Source organism: Cheilinus undulatus, linkage group 9 (assembly GCF_018320785.1).
Source record: "Cheilinus undulatus linkage group 9, ASM1832078v1, whole genome shotgun sequence".
Classification (NCBI taxonomy): domain Eukaryota; kingdom Metazoa; phylum Chordata; class Actinopteri; order Labriformes; family Labridae; genus Cheilinus; species Cheilinus undulatus.
The window spans coordinates 44,114,107-44,137,384 of NC_054873.1; the positions used below are offsets into that span (position 1 = coordinate 44,114,107).

Sequence of the window (23,278 nt, forward strand, 5' to 3'; positions counted from 1 at the left end):
ATCATGATTATCAGCCCTTATTTAAAACTTACAGGATCTTTCATGAAATATTTACCAATGCAACCAGAAAAGTCACACTTGAGTCCATAGACTCTTTTAGATATTGATTGATCTCCACATAAAACGGGAAAACAATTTTTAAATCAAGACTTGTTTTGTGTATGCAGGAAATCACAAAGCTTATATTTCACACCAGTAATTAACAAAACCAAACTGATGCAACACTACCTTCTCGTGGACAAAAGTGGTAAGTACATACCGTAAACGAGATCCAGTAATTAGACGGAGCCCTGACACCGTGTTGAAGCAGAAGCTCAGGTCAGTGTTGCCAAGCACAGTTTCACTTCATGCCAATTTGCTGGAACAATAACAACAACTATTAGCTTACAGTTAATATGAAACAATTACAGTTCTACAAAAACATGCATGTGTAAAGGAGTTAAAATGCATGCACGTTTTAAAGTTTGTTGACAGTTGTTTTGTAGAATTTTATTTTTTATATCATTCTGTTAAGTATTTGTGAATTTTAACTCAATGGCTCACTTTAATTCATCGTTGTTTTGAAATGAATGGTTCTTTGGGAACGTTTGCACTTTTATGGTTTGTGTACATCCTGGCTTTCCGTAGTTCCAGCTGTTATTCTCTCTTGTCACGTAATCCTCACAGGAAGTTTTGTGGAAAAATGCAGCAGTGCTACAGCGTTGTCAACAGTTTTTTTTAAACAATAACCAGTCGGTTTAGTTTTCGGCGGTGTTAAATCCCTTTAAACGCTGTTTTGGAGCAGAGGTGCGTTTTCAGAAGGCAATTTAAAGGTATTTATTGTTTTGTTAGATACGTTATCTTTGAGAAATATATATATATATAGATAGATAGATAGATAGATAGATAGATAGATATAAGTTTCTGTTCATTTTCTGATGTATTTTTGCCACTAGGTTTCAATGTTTGTGTCTCAGACTTCATATACTGATACTCATTGTTTTAGAGTAAAAAAACCGTTTAATTTAATAGAAAACATTTGTTTTTACAGCCAATTTTGGCTGTTCATGGCTAGTAATTTGTATACAGAGTTAAATACATACTGAAATGTTGTTTTACTGTGTTTTAGATGATATTTTAGCTCCACACGTTGCTGATGTGCTACGCTGAGGGAGCAGAGGTGCAGAAACCAGATACCAGAAGGCAATGGAAGAGTTTTTATTGTCTTCTGCAGGAGGGAATTAATGCTGGAAAATAGTCCATTTGTCTAATTCTTCTATGCCTCATACACACCTGTTACACTGGTGCCTGAATAGGAATAGAGTAAGAACTGCTTTCTTATAAAACTGACACATTTCAACAGTTAACACACAGAAGACAACAAAATAATAGTGTTAATTCAGCACATATGCTAGTTAGCTGGCTAATAGGTATAAAATGCTGTGTAATGGGTATTTTGACAAATAGAAACTACTGTTAAGCAGTTGGGCTGTATACCAGTAACATTTCAAAAACACCAAAGTTGCATTTCCTTTTTGATTAAATATACTTAGATACATAAACACATCCTATAAAAGATGTAAAGTGCTGTGAAATAATATTTTTCTCCTTCCTGGTTTCTTATTATATTGCATTCATGTCATACTTGAGTGCTTTAGATCGATAATTATTATTTAGTGGCCTGAAGGCCATATCAGCCACTCTAAAGCTTTCCACCTGGCCCCCTCAAGATTTCCATATTCAGAAAATGTAAGGAGGGAAAGGGACATGCTTTCACACCTGTTTTAACTGGCCAGGAATCAGCATATTACCATCAAACCCACAGATAGGCAAAAAGACAGCCCTAGAATATAGGGCGAAAATATCTCATTCCCCTCCATGTGGCTGGCTGTGGTAGGGACTGATCTTGCTATTAATGGCAAAAAATTACAGACATCGTGGCAGAAAACAAAATAATTAATAAAACCCCAATTCCTGAAAAGTTGGGGCGCTGTGTAAAATGTAAATAAAAACAGAGTGTAGTGGTTTGCAAATCTTATAAACCCATATTTTATTCACAGCAAAACATAATATCAGATGTTGAAACTTAGAAATGTTTACCAGTTCATGAAAAATATTAGCTAATTTTGATTGGATGACAGCAACACATGTCAAAAAATAATGACAGGGAAACAAAAGGCTGAAAAGTAACTGGTACAAATGGAGGAGCATTTTACAAGTAATTAGATTTATTGGCAACAGGTCAGTGATATGACTGGGTATAAAAGGAGCATTTTAGAGAGGCACAGTCTCTCAGAAGTAAAGATGTGCAGAGTGGGTCATTGTCACAGTATAAAAATTGTGACAAGTGTGACAAATTTGGAAAAAAATGTGGCAAATACTTTGTCAAAGCACTGTGTAATCTTACTGTTGATGGATAACAAGCTTCACTTTCTGTTGGCTTTATATATTATTTATATGAAAATAGATTTTAAAATACTTAATCATCAAAAGGAGTAGAAATTATATTTCCTTGTGATATTTTGTCAAAAATTATTTTAAAAAGCACAGCAAGCAAAGGAAAAGAAAATAGAACGTCAGACATGCTCTTTCCTGTGGTGTTTGATTAAATATCTTTGGTAAATGACAAAGTTAACCACATTTGTTTTCTTTCACTACACTGACAAAACATTTAATTACCTATTTAGTTTTATAGTGAATAACAGAAATAGTTCAGCTATTAGCTGTACTGATTTGAAAGAATTGTAGATAATTCAGGCCAAAGCTTTTCAAAACTCATGCCTCTCAAAGGGTGTGACCTCTCACTGTTTGTTTTTTCCCCTTTACCCCCAACCCAGGGAGGCAAAGTACACCATCAGAAGAGGCAGGGCTTAGAGCTGAGCCTCTCCTCTAAAGCAAGTCACTGAGTTTGCCTCTTTGCTTCAGTGCGATCCTTTCCACCATGTTTGCTTCAATTATTTTACTGTGGATCTGCGTGATCTTCATCATCCTTCAACTGAAGTCTCGGAGACCCAAGAACTTTCCACCAGGACCCCCTATCCTGCCCATATTGGGAAACATTTTGCAGATAAGCCTAGAGAACCCCCTGAAGGACTTTGAGAGGGTGAGTTGAACGTGAAGTTTCTGATGCTACATGTTCAGTGTCTACAACTGTCATTGCACACCTGTTTTTTAGTATTAATAGTGCTTTATATGCATTAAAAGTGAGAAATACCTACACTTGTGACCATTCCTGAGCTTTACCAGGCAGTAATGTTTTCAACTCGCCTGCTTTATGTTCATAAATAAAACTAATCAGCTGTAAGTAAAATAGTAAAACGTGTGCATTTGAGGACAAGGGTTACTCACAACACTGCAACCATGGTTTTCATGTGATTGTGTAACAGGTTGTCCTATAGAGATGACTCTCTATGATCTTGGGTTGTTTCCAACCAGTGGCACAGTCCATTTACTCTGGGCGTTTTCCAACATGTCTGTACAATGGTCAGCTTCAAGGTCTTGATGAGTTAATAATGGGGACATTTCAAGCTGCAGTGAAGGTGAAAAGGTTTATTTTTTTAGTGCTCAGCCTCGTTTTAATCAAACAGTGTACTGGAGGGTAAGTCAGGATAAGGATCAGACTCCTTGAACCTAAGAGATAAACACAATGGCTGTGGGAGGAGATGTAGCAGTCGGTTTGATTCCTCAAGCATTTCATCTGTATCCTAAAAGTTCATGTATAGAAACACTGCTATAGTTTTATAATCATAAAAAAAACCTGTAAGACTGCATGCCACATACAACTTCTATCATATAAGCTCACATCTGCAAACCTTTAAAAACTGCTAGCTTCAAAAGTTTTTAGACTCTCCAAGCCCAGGTGCATCATTGAAATATGTAGTGATTATATTTACACTGAAATTAATTAGCTTTGTCTTTAGCAGGTGGTCTACCTGCTGTTTGTGGCCTATTGTTGTCCTATCCTGTCATATTTTTACTACTTTTGATTGAGAGGTTTGTCTTTTTTGTGCTTTGATAGTTTGCTTTTTTATTTCCTTTATTAACTGTGGTGACAATGCTACATGCCGTGCCAATGAGAGGCATTACAGCCAGAGCAAAACAGAATATATGTCTTCATTTTAGGATTCAGTTAACCCTTTAAATTCAAAGTTTGTCACAAACATGTATATTTCAAACATTAACTTGTTATCTTGTTATCTTCTAGCTGAGAAAGACTTATGGAAATGTCTACAGTCTGTACTTGGGCCCCAAACCGGCTGTTTTCATCAACGGGATGGAGGCCATGAGGGCGGCCATGGTGACCAAGGCCAATGATTTTGCTGGACGACCCCAAGACCTGTTAGTCAATGACACCACCAACAGAAAAGGTGAAACAGACTGGTATGACATCAGACAGACAACACGTAGTCACACCTAACTTTGTGTTATCAGTCAGAGTACAAGGAGGAATGCGCTACTTGCTCTGCTTGGTTTGTGACGATAGCAAAGTTTGTTAGTGTAAAATAATGCAGTTTACATGTATTTTTCAAATACCAGTATTCTTACAAAAGAACACAGCTTTTTGACACATCACAAACAGGTGAGAGTCATTGAAAAGAGAGAAAAAACACCTGTGGTTAAGATTAAGGCTCCTTTCTTTAGCTACTACTCTTTTTTTTGTTCTGCAAATGGTGGACTGAACACTAAAGTCATCTCTGTTGATATTGTTCAAAGATTGCTAATAATCAAAATGAATATAGGTTTTATTAACAATTTGTTTTAGTAAAATAAATACACTAATTTAAATCATAGTACTCAAGTCGAGGCCCAGGAAAAACAAGTTGAAGTGAAAGTTATTGTCTTTGCCACCTTTAGAGATCTAATATTATGCAAAATAAACTTTTTCAGGCTTTCCTGACAAAAATATGTGCCCCTGGCCTGTCCACAATCCCCCGAAGAATCAGAACAAAAAAGCCGTTCTCAGATTTTCCCCTCATGATGTCATGTGGGAGTTAGCCCCGCCCCCAGGTTCGGTTGGCCCTCCCAGCTGCGAAGAAAGTTCCGCCCTCCTCATCAGTTTTTCTGAGAGGGGCGTGGTCAGGGGCGGAGTCAGACAGCTCAGTAACATTTAAAGGTACAAACGTGGAAGCAGCTCATTCTGAGCAGGGCTGAAACTGAAGGTTTTTAGACATGCAAAATTCCAATTGTGGAGTTTTTTTTCAGCAGCAAACTTCACAGGAATATTTTGGGAACCTCAGAGACCAATATAAACTTGTCTTAAAGGGGTAAAATATGTGATCTTTAAGCCCATCATGTCTCTCTATCTCAGAGTAAAATCAGCTTGTAGATCCACAAACTTGTTAGCATTTGCAGAACATTTCCTAACTTAAATCCTGAGTCGTCTTAAAAGAAAAGCAGCCAGGGTTGACAATAACTAACGCCATTTACTCAAATTACTGTAATTGCTTCTGTATACTTTCTGATTTCACTGCAATAATACATACTAGTTAGTAGATTAGCTTTGGAGTAGGACAGTAGTTATCACATTGAACAGGGCTATTCCAAGGAAACGGTTGCCTTGGAGGACCTGTAAACTCATTCTAATGCATTCTTATTTTATTAAACCTGTTTTTAGGAGTGATCCTGGCAGATTACGGCCCCAGCTGGAAGGAGCATCGCCGCTTTGCTCTGATGACTCTGAGAAACTTTGGCATGGGGAAGAATTCAATGGAAGACAGAATCCATGGAGAGCTACAGTACATCATGAAGACACTGGAGGAGAGCGCTGGTCTGTCATCTGAGTCAAATCTAATTACTAATGTCCAAGATCACTCATCAAGCACATGTTCTAGCTTTGACTTGTGACACTAACATCTAAACACCAATGATTTCAAATAATGGCATAGTCAGAGAATTATGAAGGAACTTTTACAGTTACTCATTTCTATCTCCATGTTCCCTCATAATTCCCCATCATCACAATCATTATTATTATTATTTCACTCTGATTTTTTATTCTTGAGCAGCATTGTATTAAACTTTATTTTATCTTTTACAGGCAACAAATTCAGTCCTCAGCTCATGTTTCATAATGCGGCCTCTAACATCATCTGCCAGGTTCTTTTTGGTACTCGCTATGACTACGATGACGAGTTTATTAAAGTGATTGTCAGCTGCTTCACTGAGAATGCAAAGATAGCCAATGGACCATGGGCCATGGTGAGTTTAAGTGCATTTGTAAGACATTTTTTGTTTTTTTCTATTACTTATGTCTGATTTTTGGCTTAAGATCTAATGTAGCTCATCCCTACCCTCACTCTTCTCATGCGTCCTGAAACTACTGCTACGCTGAAGTTAAAGAATAAAACAATCATGAACTCATAGCTGTGGATTTTATATCCCTTCATCCAGCTGTCCATGGGCCTGTCCATGCACCTGTATTCGTCTTGTGTTTTTTGTAGTGTAGGCTGTACTGTCATGCTAGCAGAATTTAAACTTTTACAAGATACTCATATCTAATTGAAAGATACCCATTCCTTTTTGTTGGCACAGAGACAAAGATATAAGGCCTTGGCACCAAATCTTGGGTAACTTCTTGTTTTCAACCATCAGGTGCAACAGGTGTGATGCAATTTACACATTTTGATAGATTTATTCCTCGCATTAGTCTTAATTACATCATGACTTTTAAAGTGTTTGTTCCATTTAATACTTTATTGATATAATAAACATATAACTTTGAAACACATGTCTTAAAAAAAGTATTGACATAAAAAACATTTTGCTGAAATCAGGCCAAAACCTAATTTTGCCATTTTTCAGGATTTTATTTTTTTCATAAATTAGCACCATAGGTCACCCTGTATGTTTGTCATTGGAGTTTACAAATCTTAAACCAATGAAACGTGTCAAAAAGATGCTGACTATCACCATTCAGTGTAAAAATTAATTTAAAAAAATACTTGTTTTAAGGGGTGATTCTGGAGATACAAGGGTTTGGCCTGATAGCAGTGATCTGAACAAATTTAGTCACTTATTCTGTGAGCTTTAAAGAAATAACTGTACTAATACAATCATCTGCTTTTAGATATATGCCAATGACAGTTACAATACCAGCACAGGAGCAAGTTTGATGTTTGTTATGTTTAAAGTACGGTCTGGGAATATCATAAGATTATACGTCTTTGATGCAGATCAAATTCCTGCACATCATGACATTGTGAACAGATGTTATTGATAAAGGAAAAATCATTATCATTCGAGTGATAACAATTAATCTTTTGGCTAACTTGTGGTTGTTTTATGACCTCCTTATACATCTGCAGTTCTGTGAAAAAGTATTTACCCCTTTACGATTTCTTAATTGCTGCATATATGTCACACTCAAATGTTCAAATGCTCAAATGCATCAAATCAATGATAACCCTGAGTAAATATGAAATGCAGTTTTAAAGGGATGATTTCATTAAGGGATTAGTCCTTTACATCGCTGTGGAGGAATTTTGGCCCACTCATCTTTGCAGAATTGCTTTGATTCAGCAATGTTGGAGGGTTTTCAGACACAAAAAGCCTGTTTAAGGGCATTTCATAACATCTGTATCAGAATTAAGTCCAGACTTTGACTTGACCGCTCCAAAATTAACTTTGTATTTTTTAAGCCATTCAGAGGTGGACTTTCTGGTGTGTTTCGCATCATTGCCCCGCTGCATGACCCAAGTGTGCAAGAGCTTGAGGTCATGAACTGATGGCCGGACACTCACCTTCAGGATTTTCTGGGGGAGAGCTGTGCATTTAGTGCTGCCAGACGTGCATCGTTCCATGTGCCTCAGTGTTTCTCTGTTGGATCTGCTATGCCTAATACATCAAAGGCCCCTTTAAGATGGACGGACTTGCTCAGTTTCCCTTTAGGACATTTAAATGTCATCCTCCAGCTTTAAACAAGAAAAAAAAACAAACAAACAAACAAAAAAACTGAGCATATAAAGAACTGTCAAGGTCAGATAGGTTAGTGATATTTTTGAGAATAAAAATCATCCATTAAAGAATGATTTGGGCTTTTTTGCACAGTTTTAGAGAGAAGTGCAGTGGTTAAAGTTTTAAACAGGGACAAAAGAGAGAGGGGAATAACTTGTGGAAAAAGAGCCACAGATCAGACTTTAATCTAGGCCTCCATTGTAAATGGAGTACAAACCTAACTGCAAGGTCATCTGTGTTCTAGATAAAATCATATTGTAGAGAAATTCATGCCAAGAAGTGAAACTACATGTCTGGGTGCATATCAATAAATCTGTTCATCTTTTCCAGCTGTATGACTCTTTTCCCATGATTCGCACCCTGCCACTGCCCTTCAGGAAGGCCTTTAAGAATGTTGAGGTTTGATTTTTTTGTTTAAAAAAATATTATCAAGAAAATTATGAAAATAGTGGAATAAAATGTAGAATTGAGGTTTACATGTGAAATTAAGGAAGTGTGTTCACATTGAAAGCCTAATATTGAGTGTTTCCTCTTGTTTTTCAGACTTGTCAGAAGCATGCCAGACGTTTGTTGGCAGAGCACAAAAAGACCAGAGTCCCTGGAGATCCACGGGACTTTGTTGACTGTTATCTGGATGAACTTGATAAGGTGTGTACGTGTGTGGCTGGGGGAGGAAGCCTGGGTAAAGATGGGTGTTTACTATTCACCTGTTAGGGTTTATTAAAAGTCATGTCCCCTAGGTTTGCTCTGATAAATCAGAAGTGACAAAGTAGCTAAAACAAGCCTTGTCAAATTAGAACTTCTGTCATGTATGGAAAAGACATTCAAGTTTTTCAGTAACACTTTATTATAGTGGGCCCTAATAATCTAGTAATTTTATGTTATGGTATGTTATTATTATTATTTTATTATTTAGTAATTTCTCAAGAATCGGGTTGAAACTACCTTGTGTCATTTTACCAAGTAATAACTCAGAAATATAGTATTATTAAGAGTGTATTTACCAAGTAATTATGTATTATTTATCCAGGAATTTCTTGTAATACTGTCGCAGTTCTCTGGTAATTAGATGCTATTTTATCCTACCCCTACCCAAACCCTAAAAATTATAATTAAGTAGGCCAAAATAAAGAATATACAAAAATATGATCTTATTTATAATAAAGTCTTCGGTGAAGTACCATCTAATACCAGAGAATTGCTGCAATATCATAAGGGTTAGGGTAAAATACCATCTAATTTCCAGAGAATTGAAACAATTTTACAAGGAATTACTTGATAATTAATGCATTATTCATTGGTCAATACTTTCTTGATATAACAAACTTATTACTGGGTAAAATGCAAACATATTAACCAATAATTACCAACTCATCCCTGAGAAATATAGATAATTACACTTGTTTGTATAAAATCACTAGGTAATAAAGGCCCACTAAATTAAAGTACTACCATTGTTTCTACCTACAATTGTTAACCCCCCAATAAAAATTTTAAGTTTTTTTTAAAGTAATTCCTAAGTTAAAATAGAGCGAGGGATTTTTAACATAGCTATCAAAACAACCTAGTTTTATTTTGGATTCTAACATTAGTTTACGTTGCACACAGAAACAAAATTATTTCACAAAAAACAGAAACTACTGTTGTGGCAAGAAATACTACGTTAAAAGACGAGTCAGGAGTCAGAACGAGTTAAATGTAGCCTTGGCGTTACGTTTATTTTAAGCTGATCGTACGCTTTTATACCTCTCAGTCCATGTGTGCATATAATATGTGTCTACGTGTATCACACTTCTCACTCACATTTCTTTGTATCTAACAAAACACACTTTTATCACTGGACTGGACCAGGAAACTTCTGTTTTTCCATAAGATACGATATTCCTTTATTAGTCCCACAAGTAGCCAGGGCTAACCAGGGCCCCCTGGAATGTGATTGGCCTCCCTAAAATCCTTAAAATGACTGGCTAGTTGCCTTGTCAGCCATTATCTATACATTTAAGCATACCCAATCACTAAACATATCTTAACCATCATAACATTGGTTTTACTAACTCTACTATCCTCAGGTTGAGGCATATAAAAGTGGCCCCACCATCCTAATACATTTTCCATGCGGCCCTAAGTGGATAAAAGTTTGGACACCCCTGCTTTAGACTGTCAAAACTGGGTGTGTTGTTGTAGACAATTTATATTTCTAATTCCATTATAACTAAATGGCAAATAAATGAATACCTCTGTCATGTAGAAAATCATTTGACAATCAAGAGCCTTGAGTCAGCAGTTTTTCCTTTCCTTGAACTGGTGTTCAGTTTTGACTACAATTATCACTGCACTCTAATGCAAAATTGTGGCTATGAATACAGTGTGATGGAATAAAAGGGCTTAACAAAATCTCCTCTCTTTAGAGGAGTGAGGATCGTTCTTCATTTTCAGAGGAACAGTTGCGTATGTATGCTCTGGACCTTCATTTTGCTGGGACTGACACAACCTCCAACACCCTACTAACTGGTTTCCTTTACCTTTCAACGTACCCACACATACAAGGTAAGTCTACTGGTGTTAGTCATTGTCAAAAACATTCTTTCTATTGTGACTTCAGATACATATAACTAAGTGGTTTTTCTTAACCTATTAATCATGTTGTTGATCATGTAATTGTCTTTGAGAGTTAAAGCAGATATACTGCTGAATTTCAGCTTGTGACATCAAGTATTATTTTCCACACTTTCTTCTGTTTCTCTCAGAGCGCTGTCAGCAGGAGATAGACTCTGTGTTGGAAGGAAAAGATCGGGTCAGTTTTGACGACAGACACAGCATGCCATTCATGCAGGTAAACAGATGTTTCACCTCCTCTGGTCACTTCCCTTGTTCAAGGTTGGGAATCAGTTGGAAAACTGAAATAATCAATGAATAAATCTGGTGAGAAAAATCATTTAGTGGTATAATATATATATATATCATAATTAGTACTCTTCGGCTAGCCACACACTAGACGATTTTCAGATCTTAAATGATTTAAAAAACACGAGGGACCACAGACAAAAGGACAATTCCAAATGATTTTTCATCTTAAATCCTCTGAGCACACGCTAGACGACTCAGCCAGACTGTCAGACCACTGGAGACCACACACCTGCCAAAAGGCCTGCTGTCAGAATTGACTGGGCCCCTGAAATAACAGAGAATGGACCCTCCTTAGCTTTGATTTATTGATGATATCAATGTGTGTGTGCTGGATCAGTAGCATTGGTGTCAGCATCCTGGCTAATAGTTACTTAGTTTTTGGAGCTGAAAAGTGTGTCAAGCTATAATTGGGTTCTGATGCTGAAATTATTTATTTGTGCCAGTTTCTAAGTCTTCTTCATCATTGTTGGCTCCCATTAAAGAGGATGTATTTTACCCTTTTAAGACAAGTTTATATTGTTCTCAGTGGTTCCCAAAACATGCCTGTGAAGTTTGAGCTGAAAAAAACAAAACAAAACAAAACAAAAAACCCTCGACTATTGGATTTTTATCTGTCTAAAAACCCCTCTGTGTCTGTGGCTTTAAATGTTACTGAGCTGTCCAACTCCATCCCTGACTCTGCCCCTCTCAGGAAATGGATGTGGCTCTCCTGATCTTTCTCTCAGCTGCAGAGTGGATCAGGAGAGGAGGGTGGAACTTTCTTCCAAGCCAGGCCAACAGGACCTGGAGGTGGGGCTAACTCCCCACATGACATCAGGAGGGGGAAATCTGAGAACGGCTTGTTTCAGCACACATTTTCTGAAAGGTGGAGAAGGGCGGGGTGGGGTGGGGGTTCTGGTACTTGAGGGGATTGTGGACAGGCCAGGGGCACATATTTTTTGTTAGAAAAGTCTGAAAAAGGGATTTTTCATATGTTCCCTTTAAGCCACATTTGCTTCGACATTTGTTTCTACATTACAACCTTTTTTGCTTTTTTTTTTGCAACTCTTAGCTGCTTTTCACCAGTTTTACTTCCCATTTTTTCCAAGTTATCCCTTTTCAACCCATATTCTCTGCTTCATCCCAGTTTTCGCCTCTTTGATGTATTTTTTGCTACTTTTGACCCTTTTTTCCACTTTATAACCTCTTTTAACCATTTTTAACATCCATTTTTGGCACTTCATTCCTTCATTTACCCCTATTTGCTGCTTTAGCCAAATTCTTGCCTCTTTTAACCTATTTTTTTTGCCACTTTTTAACCACTGTTCCCCATTTTTAACACACATTTTCTTTTATACTCCTTTCTTAACCCATATTTCTTGCTTTTGCCTCCTATAACCTTTTTTTTCCGCTTTTGACCAATATTTGCCACTTTTTAAACACTTCACTACTTGAAGACACATTTTTGCCACTTTATTCCTTTCTGAACCCATATTTGCTGCTTTATCCCAGTTTTTGCCTCTTTCAACCTATTTTTTGGCACTCTTTACCCAAATTTTGCAACTCATTAACCTCTTTACACCACTTATTTCTGCCAATTTCTGCCACTATAAACCCAATTTTTCCCATTTTTGCTGTATTTTAAAAGTGTGGAATTATTTTTTATCCTGGCATCAATGTTCTGATCCACAGTATTAACCAATAAAGGGTAATTCTGTTTTAAGAAAATGGGTTCACACTTTTAAAAAGCTAAACTGTACTACAGCATAAATAAATGAAATACATTTTTGTTGCTTTAATAAGAGTCGTTATTGTTCAGGTAAGTATAGAATATGATTATAACTGCTCAACTTTACAATGGGTCATGATTTTCCTGACTTTCCTGGGATACCCAATTGTCTGGTCCCCAGAAAGCTTTCCCCTTTATTTCCCCTTGCCTGCCGACCTGCATACAGCCTTACAGTGAAGATTCCTCACACATATGATTTCACAGAATCTCGCGTGATCAAATGTGACTTCAGAAGAATAACAAACATTGATTGATATCCTTGGCTTGCCATCCCTTGACTACAGGCTATCCTGGCATGTAGTAGTTAAAGTAGTATGTAACATCTGGCTCATGATGCTACCCGGTCAGCTCATTCACTTTGGTGGTAGTGGGTAAGCCGTTGGAGGAATCATAAATATCACTTTGGATATTTACGATTCAAGGTCTTGGAGGCTGCTACCTGATTTGGATGTAAAAAAATCATGTCCCCACCCGCCTGGGGATTTAGACAAAATAAGATTTACAACAAGCCTTCACCCTGGAATACACCCCCGTGATTGGCAAGGGAGCAAATCGTGCCTAAAACTTATAAAAGCTTAAAACTGTGTAGCATGTGGCCAGCCTTAAACAACTATTATTTTTTGTGGTGACATTAATATATCAACTTTTTTTCTGTCCAAAATAAGCTCATGTGTTAAAGCATGCTTTTTAACTCTCCTGTCATCCAGGCTGTGGTCCATGAAGTGCAGAGGGTAGCCAACACCGTCCCACTGAGCGTCTTCCACTGTACCACAAAAGACACAGAGCTTCTGGGATATTCTCTTCCAAAGGTAGGAAAAAAAGACCTTTACTTTAGTACCTTTGTTGAATCTCTATTTGTACTTGGCTTACTTGCACCAGTTTTTTCTCCTCAGGGTACGCTGATCATCCCTAACCTGGGTTCAGTGCTGAATGAGGAGGGCCAATGGAAATACCCTCACGACTTCAACCCTGAAAACTTCCTCAATGACAAGGGAGAGTTTGTTAAACCAGAGGCCTTCATGCCTTTCTCTGCAGGTAAATCAGCATGAAAAATAAACATAGGTTTGGGCCTGTTCTGAGACAATTTCACTGGCATAGTGTGGGTTTCATTGTTAAATATGGCTCTGTGGTCTTTTTTTAATGCTTCAGGTCCTCGTATGTGTCTCGGGGAAAGTCTGGCCCGTATGGAGCTTTTTCTCATCATGGTGACGCTGCTGAGGAAGTTTAAGTTCAGCTGGCCTGAGGACGCAGGAGAGCCAGACTACACTCCGGTCTATGGAGTCACTCTGACTCCACATCCCTACAGCATGAAAGTCCAGCTCAGAGCAGCGCAGTAAGGCTGTCTGCAGAAACAGTGGAGAATGCGCCTGAATGACACAGACAGCTACTACAGGGACAGTTCAGACATTATGGAGGGAGGATGTATGGAGTGTTTCTTAGAACTGAGTGTTAAACAGTTGAGATGAAATATTTCGGATTGTCTTTTTTTACATCAATTTAAACAAAAAACAGGTTTTCTTACATCAAGCTGAAGCAGTGAAAATAGCCCAAATAAACACTGTACACTTCAGCAGCAAGACTTTTATTTGTAGGACTTTTAAATAGGTTAAGGGGCATGTTTCTCATGAGCCTTTCTGCAGTCAGACACAGCTTAGCTTCCAAAGAGCTTATTTGGCAATGGTCATGCTGACTGTCATCTACTACAGTATACTCACTACTGAAAAGTACCTCATACAACCATGACAAAAAACCCTGAACGATTCCTTTAAGTACCTCATACAACCATGACAAAAACCCCTGAACTATTCCTTTAAGTACCTCATACAGCTCTTCAAATAAATAGAAATCAGGCCTCTTGTGCTTCCAGTAATGGCACAAAACAACAGTGTTAACCCAGCGATGTGACAACATTTTATCTGTTTAGGCTTTACTACAATTGCATTATCTACTGTGACGCATTCAGGCGTCTAGCCAACTATGGTTTTCTGATTCTAAACTCTTTGTCAATATTATTGCAACAGCAATAAGAAACTCTATATATCTTGACCTATCTTGCCCCAAAAAGAGGAAAAGGATATATGTTTTTCACTGTATGAGATCAGGCCAGTCTACAGGATATGTGTGGGGACGTGTCAATTCGGGCCAATTAAATTGGTAGGCTTTGACCGCTCATCTTTCATTAGCTCTCAAAAAATCCACAAACCTCTTTAGACTATATCACCGACTAATGCCTTAAGCTTAAATAAACCATCATTATTTTATGCTTGGTCACATGATGCTAATGCTGGTTAAAAGCTGCTGAAACGATGGAATAAATCACCACAATCTCCTCAACTACTGCATACTGGAAACAACACAACAACCACTGAAGTTTATAATGGTTATGGACATGTCAGAGACAACTTAGGGAAACACCCACTCAGTGACCGTCATTATGCTACGTTACAAAGCCTATAGAAAAAATACCCAGCATTAATGTTCAGCGTCATGGGCACATACTTAAAGGCTCAGGTTCAGACCTTACTACCTTAACTGTCTTTTCAGCTACTTTTTCCAGCAAATAAGCATTACATATATAGTACGTACAGAAAGATGATGTTTCACCCTGTTATTGATTTAATACATCAATCATGGCCATTATAATTTAACTGTTTAGTTTAATCAGTAAAAAGGCAAAAATCCAAGGAGGGTGAATATCTGTTATAGGCACTGTATATGATGGTCTAAAACAACCAACTACAATCACATCCACAAACACAGTTTGTATAGTGGGGACATTAATAGATGCATTATTTTTGCATCAAAAAAATCATGCTTATGCCCTTTAACTGCTTATGTGTAAGTATAAATATATAACAAGAAGGTATTGCACTAGTATGATGGGTATTGTTGCACTAGAATAAATGTAATTTTTGCTATGGGATGAATTTAATTATTGCAACAAGTCTTAAAGCTATGGGCTCTATGCACAAACTGCTTCCGTATTTGGCATTAGACCGCTCCCACACTTCCAGTTGGGAGAAGAGAATGGGGTATGATGGCAAAATCGTTGCGGTTTACTCGCTGTTTGCATGAGTTACCTGAGCTGACTGTCAATGATGAGTTAAGTTTAGCTGAAGATGTACATTTCAGCACACAGCAACGATGTCCAGAAGTGCTTTAACCTGTTTTTGAAACATCATTTTAGCATGTTTGGATGCCAAGCGATGATGGTAGAGTAAACACAAACAACAATCGAAACAAAAAAAACCCTACAAAACTGACAAATTAAGGCAGTATAGGAGGGTTTAGATTCCGTTTTGGCCTAGCATGTATCGTTAGGCTGAAGTTGAGAACCGGTCTTATTTTCCACCGGAAATATGCCACCCCCTGCCGTGCATAGAGCCCATTTTATGTAATGAGCTGCTTTTTGCCTTTGTAGTGTGCATTCCATGAAGTAAGAATATTGTGTTGCTGCATATGTGTTCTTTAATGAGACTGTAAGCCCCAGACAAATTGAGCTCAACAGTGTGGTGCCGGATGTGAAAATCACATTCATTTTCTCTGGTGTGGATTTGATTATCAGGCTTATTCTAAGACATGTCTGAGTCAGACATGCCATCAATACCTGAGTGTAAAACAATGGTATATTCTCCTGTAGAAGACGAAAGTTTGTATGAAATTTAACTTTTTTTTTAAATTAATTTATTTATTGTTTTATAGAAACATGTAGTTTATGTCTACCTCTGTGCTGAGAGTACCCAAAATCCTAGTGTGACAGTAATGTCCCTGATTGGTGGAGTCTCTAGTTACCATGGAAATGTCTGCCACGGCAGCTAAAGACTGCTATTGACTGGTGATGGAGTCCATTCGTACCACTGCAGTATGAAGCAATTTAACCGCTACTACAACATATAAGGGCATTATTATCTAAAATGTGAACTCTACAATAAAGGTAAGGGTACAAAAAGTCGCATAAATGGTTTGAAAGCTTGAAAAACTATATTTAACAACAAACAACAGAAATTCTAATGCATTATGGGATTCGCAGTCTCGTCATCCTTCTAAGAAAGCACAGTCTTGAACCTTTGCCTTTTTCTCCTTTTTCATATGTTTATTTTTGCACCAAATCAAATGTTTTTAAATCACCATACACCATTTCCACCACATGGTGGATTTGAATGGCACATTTTTCTCCTGGGACCAGAACTGCCAAAAACGATGGGCGGATACTGTTGAGCTCAGTTTTGTCTAAAAGTGTCCCAAAACAAGAAATCGTTATATCCATATTGACATAGCCATTCTGATGTCATAGTAACAATGAAAGGGTGCAAGGGGCGCAAAACAATTTGCCAACATTAAAAGATTTTTAAAAATTTAAACTGATTTTACTCTTTGTGGATACTGATTTTTGTAGAGTAAATTGGAGCACCAGATTATAAAACAATGTGTTCTTGGAACCTGTGTGTATGTACTTACTACCGTCTTGTGTTTTTAAATAACCGTCTTCAATATGTAGCCTATAGATACTATTTCATATTTTCAGTGTTACTTTATCTAATGAAAATTTAAATGTTGACACTTGTGTAAACTTTGAAATTAACCCCTTAAGGCCTGAAAACAAAAATAATAAATAATAGCCAGAAAATTCAAATTTTTTGGAACTGAAATGTTCATTTAACTTTCTACTGAAAAAAATAAAGTAAAATAAGAAAATGAAAAAAAAAAAAAATTAAAATAAAAATTCCCATAAAATTACACAAATATATTTTTAGCATCTCATTTCATTTATTCGGTGTTTTTGGTAACTGATAAACCACTTGAGGACTTTTTTTTTTTTATCATTTGTCAGATTGTATTTATAAGTTTTTTGAGTAATTTATTTAGCACATTGATTAGATAGAGGTATCATAAAAGTTTGTATCAAATATGCGACGACAGGCGTTAAGGGGTTAACATGATGAATGTTTGTTTGGTCTGTTGTGACATCCCTTAAATGATGTTTTAATTGTCTTGCATTTATAAGTTTCATTATTCAAGACAAAAAAAAGTTAACATTTTCAGTCTTTTCACTGTTATTTATTGTTATTTATTTTATTTTTGTAACTAAAATGCCTATAAATTAACAGCCACCCTGTCCACAGAAACCCTGAAAACTCTCATATAGAAAGAAACAGTTAAAAAAGACACTCAAACATCAAATCTACTGCATTTTCCACTTAGGGTTGAACAAACCGGATAAATATTGAATTGTGATTATTTTGTCATATTTTGCCTAATTATTTTCTTTTAATCAAGATGTTATTTACACTGGTTATTGAAAGATTATTAGAATGATAAGAGTACACTGTTTTGGCCATGTCTGAACCAAAGATACTTTATTTTTACATCTGTGCATGAATAGCAGGCCAGAACACCTCTGCTGCAAAATATCTAAATTAAAATAATATTTTGACCTTAAAGAAATATAGTACCTCCTGAAAATATCAGGTTATATTGTGATTTTATTGAAACTTCAATATATTGTTCAGCCCTGCTTTTACTAAGAATTTTCTGATTTTTCTTTCTTGCGCAGGTGTGACTGATAATGTTGTACATTGTTTTGAACCATTAGTATGTGCTGGGACCCCCCTCAAAAGTTGCCTTCAATCACAGATTCATTTTTAGCTGACCTGAGCTAAGAAGAAGGAAACACTTAAATGGTTTACCTCTGCCATTTCTTCCTTTTTGTTTTTACCAGTCATTGAAAGAGGGTACTACAAAGTTATCTCTGTGTTACTAAATGTTGTTTTTAGAATAATTAGAATGTGAAGCATGTCATTCATGTTTATCATGAAACCCAGTCAAAGAACCAGCGTTAGCCCATAAACTTATATTGTCATATCTCAGAAACTGCTGGGTAAGCCAAGGCACAGGCTTAAAAGGCCCAGGTGTGCTTCATTTCATTGATTTACTTTGATGAGCTTGAGTCCTTGACCTGCAGAGATAGTGTCAGATTAAATCACTTATCATGTAAAAAGAACGTTGTGCAATAACTGTGAAGGTCTCACGGCTGTGCAAAGGTTGTGGGTTTGTATGAAGATAATATAGAATAATGGCAAAGGTTAATGTTTGAAAACTTGCAGCTCAGCAATGGTAGCCCCGTTACACATCTAATATGTTACCAAGATATTAACAATTAAATATGACAGACCTCATGCACTGATTCATTATGAATTCAATGATGTTTAAGTTGTATCTCTTTTTCTTTTGCAGAAATGTTTAATTATGAGGTGACAGCATTTTGTCTGAATTTCATCTGTTTTCTAATATGAACTCTGACAGTAGCCATGTATTTATTTACCTTTCAGCAGAGACGTCTACTTTTGAATTATGTCCTTAAACTAATATTTAAATTTTCAAAGGGTCAGATCATGACATAAGTCAGTTTGTGTTTATGATGCTCCTCAATTTATATGTAATCTATCATCTTATTTTTAACTCATGTACTTATATTTAATCAATAAATAAATGAAGAATCAATCAAGAGATTGCAGGTAAGCCATCAAACTGAAAAGAAATTTTAAGATAACCAAAGCACATATGTAATTGTCAGTAACTGTTCATCCTTTATCTGTCACATCCAAGTAATAGCATAAAAATACAGTGACCACTAAAATATCTTATAGCATATTCAAAAAAATTAAATAAGGTCAGCGTTTATGGTGAATTAATGCAACAACCGTTTCTGATCTTCATGGACCCACGGACATTGTAGGAGCATGCTCCGGCTTTTATTTTGAAGGCTGCTAATTTTATTTTTCAGAGGAAGTAGGGATTGACTGCTGGGTGAAATGCGGAAGAGAAAAAAAGCGCATAAAGCGCGAGCTGTTTTTCTCCTCAAACGTCCGCCGGAATGATTTATAAACACGCCCCTCCACAGCGAGTTACGTCAGTTTGACTTTGTTTCTCACTGAATCTACCAAAATGAGCGGACGCGGAAAGGGAGGAAAAGGACTCGGTAAAGGAGGCGCCAAGCGTCACCGTAAAGTTCTCCGTGATAACATCCAGGGAATCACCAAGCCCGCTATCCGCCGTCTGGCTCGCCGCGGTGGAGTCAAGCGTATCTCCGGTCTCATCTACGAGGAGACCCGCGGAGTGTTGAAGGTTTTCCTGGAGAACGTCATCCGTGATGCCGTCACCTACACCGAGCACGCCAAGAGGAAGACTGTCACCGCCATGGATGTGGTCTACGCTCTCAAGAGACAGGGACGCACTCTTTACGGATTCGGAGGTTAAACTGTGTCATTAAAACCTCAAACAACGGCTCTTTTAAGAGCCACCCAAACGTCTTAAGGGCAACATGTTTTTCTATTACTGCATACTTCATTTGATAACAAAATGTGCTATGACTAAAGAAAACACCGCTCCAGGTAAAGTAACTAGACTTTTATTTCCTTCAGGACAGGGGGGCTTTCACATGGTATTCACGTACATCCAGCTCTAAAACTCTCACTACTCGTTCAGTTCCGAGTTACCTCAATCCTACCAGATAAAAGAAGTCATTAATGCACTGCGTAGGAATGAGTCTGATCATCTCAAGGAAATGTCTCTGCCGGTAATTCGGCTCTGAAAAGAGCCGTTGGGTTTCTTCTCACACTACCACAACATGTCGCTTAAACCCTCCCGTCTGACGAGTTTGTGGACCCTCTTTGGCAGCAGAGCGGGATTCAGGTTAGGCACCACGCCGCCCTCAGGGATGGTCACTCGTCTCAGTAACTTGTTGAGCTCCGGGTCAAAGCAAACAGACAGCTGTAGGTATCGGGGGATGATACGTCTCTTCCCGCTGTCACGAGCCATGTTACCAGCCAGCTCCATCATCTCAGAAGTCAGGTACTCCAGCACAGCCGCCAGGTACACACTGGCTCCGGCTCCCACACGCTTGGAATACTTTCCCTTACGGAGCAGCCTGTGGACACGACCGACAGGGAACTTCAGCCCAGCACGGGAGGAGCGGCTCTTTGCTGCGGCTCTCGTCTTCCCGCTTCTACCGCTTCCTAACATGTTTATTTTCAATGCAATCACAGGGCTGTATCTCACTTTATATCAACGCGGCTCCACCCAGCTGGCAAACATTATCAAATGTGTGTAACTACAGTATGAAGTGATGTTTAGACAAGTGCACAGCATGTTGAGACATGCCCAGTACAAATGTGCTGACTAGGGTTGCCAGGTCCGCAATTTTCCCGCGGATTTGGGCTACGTTTTAAATACTATGGGCTCTTTTTATGTCACTTGTATCAGTATTTAACATCCATAGCAGATCAAATTAGTTTAATCACACAGAAAACAAAAACAACTAGTAGATAGGCAGGAAAGCGTGGAACATGGCACTCAGACATACCCGCCACACAGAGAGAGAAGCAGCATGACTGCACAAGCAATATATGTGGTGTGGTAGAGGTTTTACTGGCTTATTTTGAATTTTAGCACAGGGCTTGGAGTACCAAATGAAATATGTACTCTGCAATACTGTGAACTTCAGTTTTCTGAATAACTGGAGCTAGTTTATTAAAAACAAAAACAAGAATGATATTATCCCATTATATACTTATTTCCCTGTAAATTATCACATTCTTATATTAAAAGGAAAATACCACAAACCAGTTACTTGATCTTTTAATTTCAAAGGCCATGTTCGTTCAAAAAATAAATACTAACATTAAACATCAGTTTTTTTTCCAATTTTTTTTTTTTTTTGTATTAATTACAACAACATTGTTGAACAAGAATAATTGAACTTGTGTCACCTAAAGTGATCAGAAAAATGTCTATAAAAATCACAAACAGAATGATCATGTTCATTAAGCAAGGTCATTTTTCTCATGAACTGTGACCTTATTGGTTGTTTTTATGATCATGAACAAATTCTGAGTTAAGTTTGACAGAATTTCACTTCCTGTATTTGACTGTAACCTAATTTTATTAATCTAACATTAGTTCCTCACCAGAATAACTTGGAGAGGGACCTGGATGCATCGGGGGACCTCCTCTTCACACCGGAAGTTGGACAAGCGCCACCTTATCTCATCTCTAATACCGCAAGTCACACGGCTTCTTCGTTGTTTTCTTCGTGCATCGCCACTGCATTAACATAGGCAAGTTTCTCACATAAGGAGATGTAAGTAGACGAAAAATATGTGAGTTTTCAGAATAACAAGCACAGCGATAATGTAAAATTGATTTTACTTTATTGACTTATGATCCAAATTCAAGTATCACTTTAAACAGACATAATATGCAACGGGAGATTGGCTGGCTGGACGCTGATCGCCACCATGTTGCCATAGTCCACTATGTCATTCAGTACAATAGACAAGGACTGTGCATGTTTTTGGAATAAAGCTCAAACAACATGATTACATGGATCTTAATAAATCATGTAATAAATGATCCACATAAAAACAATGACTGATGGTGAAATATAAGTACATATAAATAAATCGTAAAACCGTTTTTCGTGCAGACGGTCCATTTTGGTGGAAGTGGTCCGGCACAGTAAGTGCTGGAACAAAAGTACTTTGTATACCCGTGAAAAAGGCCTTGTTGTGCAAGTTCTCAGAATGAAAATGTCAAACAATCAGATTAATATATAAATATGTATAGATTCAAAATAAAAAATATCTATACACATAAGAAACTGTATTATATATAGAGTTATTTTATTTTAAATCATGGAGTACATCTTTTCATTTAACTGAGAAAATACAAGAGAGCAGATTCTGCTTTTATGTTTACTGTCAGTTATTTTCTTTTTTAACATGGATCATTTGTAATAAATTATTTATTAAGATCCATGCAATCTCGCCGTTTGAGCTTTTTATTCCAGAACTTGCAGTTCTTGTCTACTGTATTGGATGATGAATCGACTTGCCTCTGGCAACATGGCGCTGACGCCTGGCCAGCCAGTCTGCCATCGTATATTGTCTGTGCTCAGTGATACGTGAATTTGAATCATAAATCAATTCATTAAATAAATATAACGTTATCGCTGTGCTTGTTAACCTGAAGACTCACATATTTTTTGTCTACTTGTATTTCCTTATGTGGCAGACTTACGTCTATTAACACAGTGGTGACACACGGAGAAAAGAACGAGGAGTTCAAGTGACTTTTGGTATTAGAAGATGGGATATGGCAGAGGTTTTTCTGACTTCCAGTGTGAAGTGAAGGTCCTCAGATGCATCCAGATACTCTTGAAAACATGTGCTTTTGAATTATAGGCTACATTCACACTGCAGTTAAAAGTCACCTGAATTTGATATTTTTTTTTTTTTGTTTGTTTTTTTTGACAGTGTGAACAGCACAAGTGACACTGAATCTGACCTTTTCGGACCAGATTCAGGCCACTTTCATATGTGGTTCTACATCAGATACATAGTTTTGATCTTTTGAAATTTGACTGCAGTGTGAACAGCCTAAAAATAAATAAATAAATAAATAAATCTGAGAGAAAAACAAACAAACAAACAAACAGGCAGACAAACAAAAAACAAACCAGAATTGAGCACTGTAAAATATTCAGTCTCACATATGCACAGTATTTTTGAAACCATGCTTATGAACCATGTGCCCAGTTACTATAGATATAAATGATTTTTATCCCACAGGTATTGATTTTGTCTCATGTTTAAAGAACTAATGTTGTGGCTT

General features: G+C 37.3%; 3 protein-coding genes across 4 annotated transcripts; 2 read left to right on the forward strand and 1 right to left on the reverse strand.

Annotated features, from left to right (window-relative positions):
* The first annotated feature begins 682 nt into the window (after positions 1–682).
* Positions 683–17,279, forward strand: LOC121514849 (cytochrome P450 2F2-like). 2 transcript variants are annotated; one of them, XM_041795230.1, is made up of 13 exons: positions 683–812; positions 1,109–1,302; positions 2,817–3,082; positions 4,184–4,346; positions 5,594–5,746; positions 6,017–6,177; positions 8,263–8,331; positions 8,476–8,580; positions 10,341–10,479; positions 10,680–10,765; positions 13,315–13,416; positions 13,501–13,642; positions 13,757–17,279. In XM_041795230.1, exons 3-13 carry the CDS (start codon positions 2,921–2,923, stop codon positions 13,942–13,944), a joined length of 1,470 nt encoding a protein of 489 aa, XP_041651164.1. In that variant the 5' UTR covers positions 683–812; positions 1,109–1,302; positions 2,817–2,920; the 3' UTR covers positions 13,945–17,279. The 2 variants fall into 2 exon arrangements, with proteins under 2 accessions (XP_041651164.1, XP_041651163.1); XM_041795229.1 differs by having other exon boundaries at positions 715–786.
* Positions 17,280–19,543: 2,264 nt separating this feature from the next.
* Positions 19,544–19,864, forward strand: LOC121514870 (histone H4). The gene has a single exon (XM_041795253.1). The coding sequence runs from the start codon at positions 19,553–19,555 to the stop codon at positions 19,862–19,864; it is 312 nt and encodes a 103-aa protein (XP_041651187.1). The 5' UTR covers positions 19,544–19,552.
* A 135-nt stretch (positions 19,865–19,999) lies between these two features.
* On the reverse strand, positions 20,000–21,728 carry LOC121514855 (histone H2A-beta, sperm-like). The gene has a single exon (XM_041795236.1). It carries the CDS (start codon positions 20,627–20,629, stop codon positions 20,225–20,227), a length of 405 nt encoding a protein of 134 aa, XP_041651170.1. The 5' UTR covers positions 20,630–21,728; the 3' UTR covers positions 20,000–20,224.
* Positions 21,729–23,278: the final 1,550 nt, after the last annotated feature.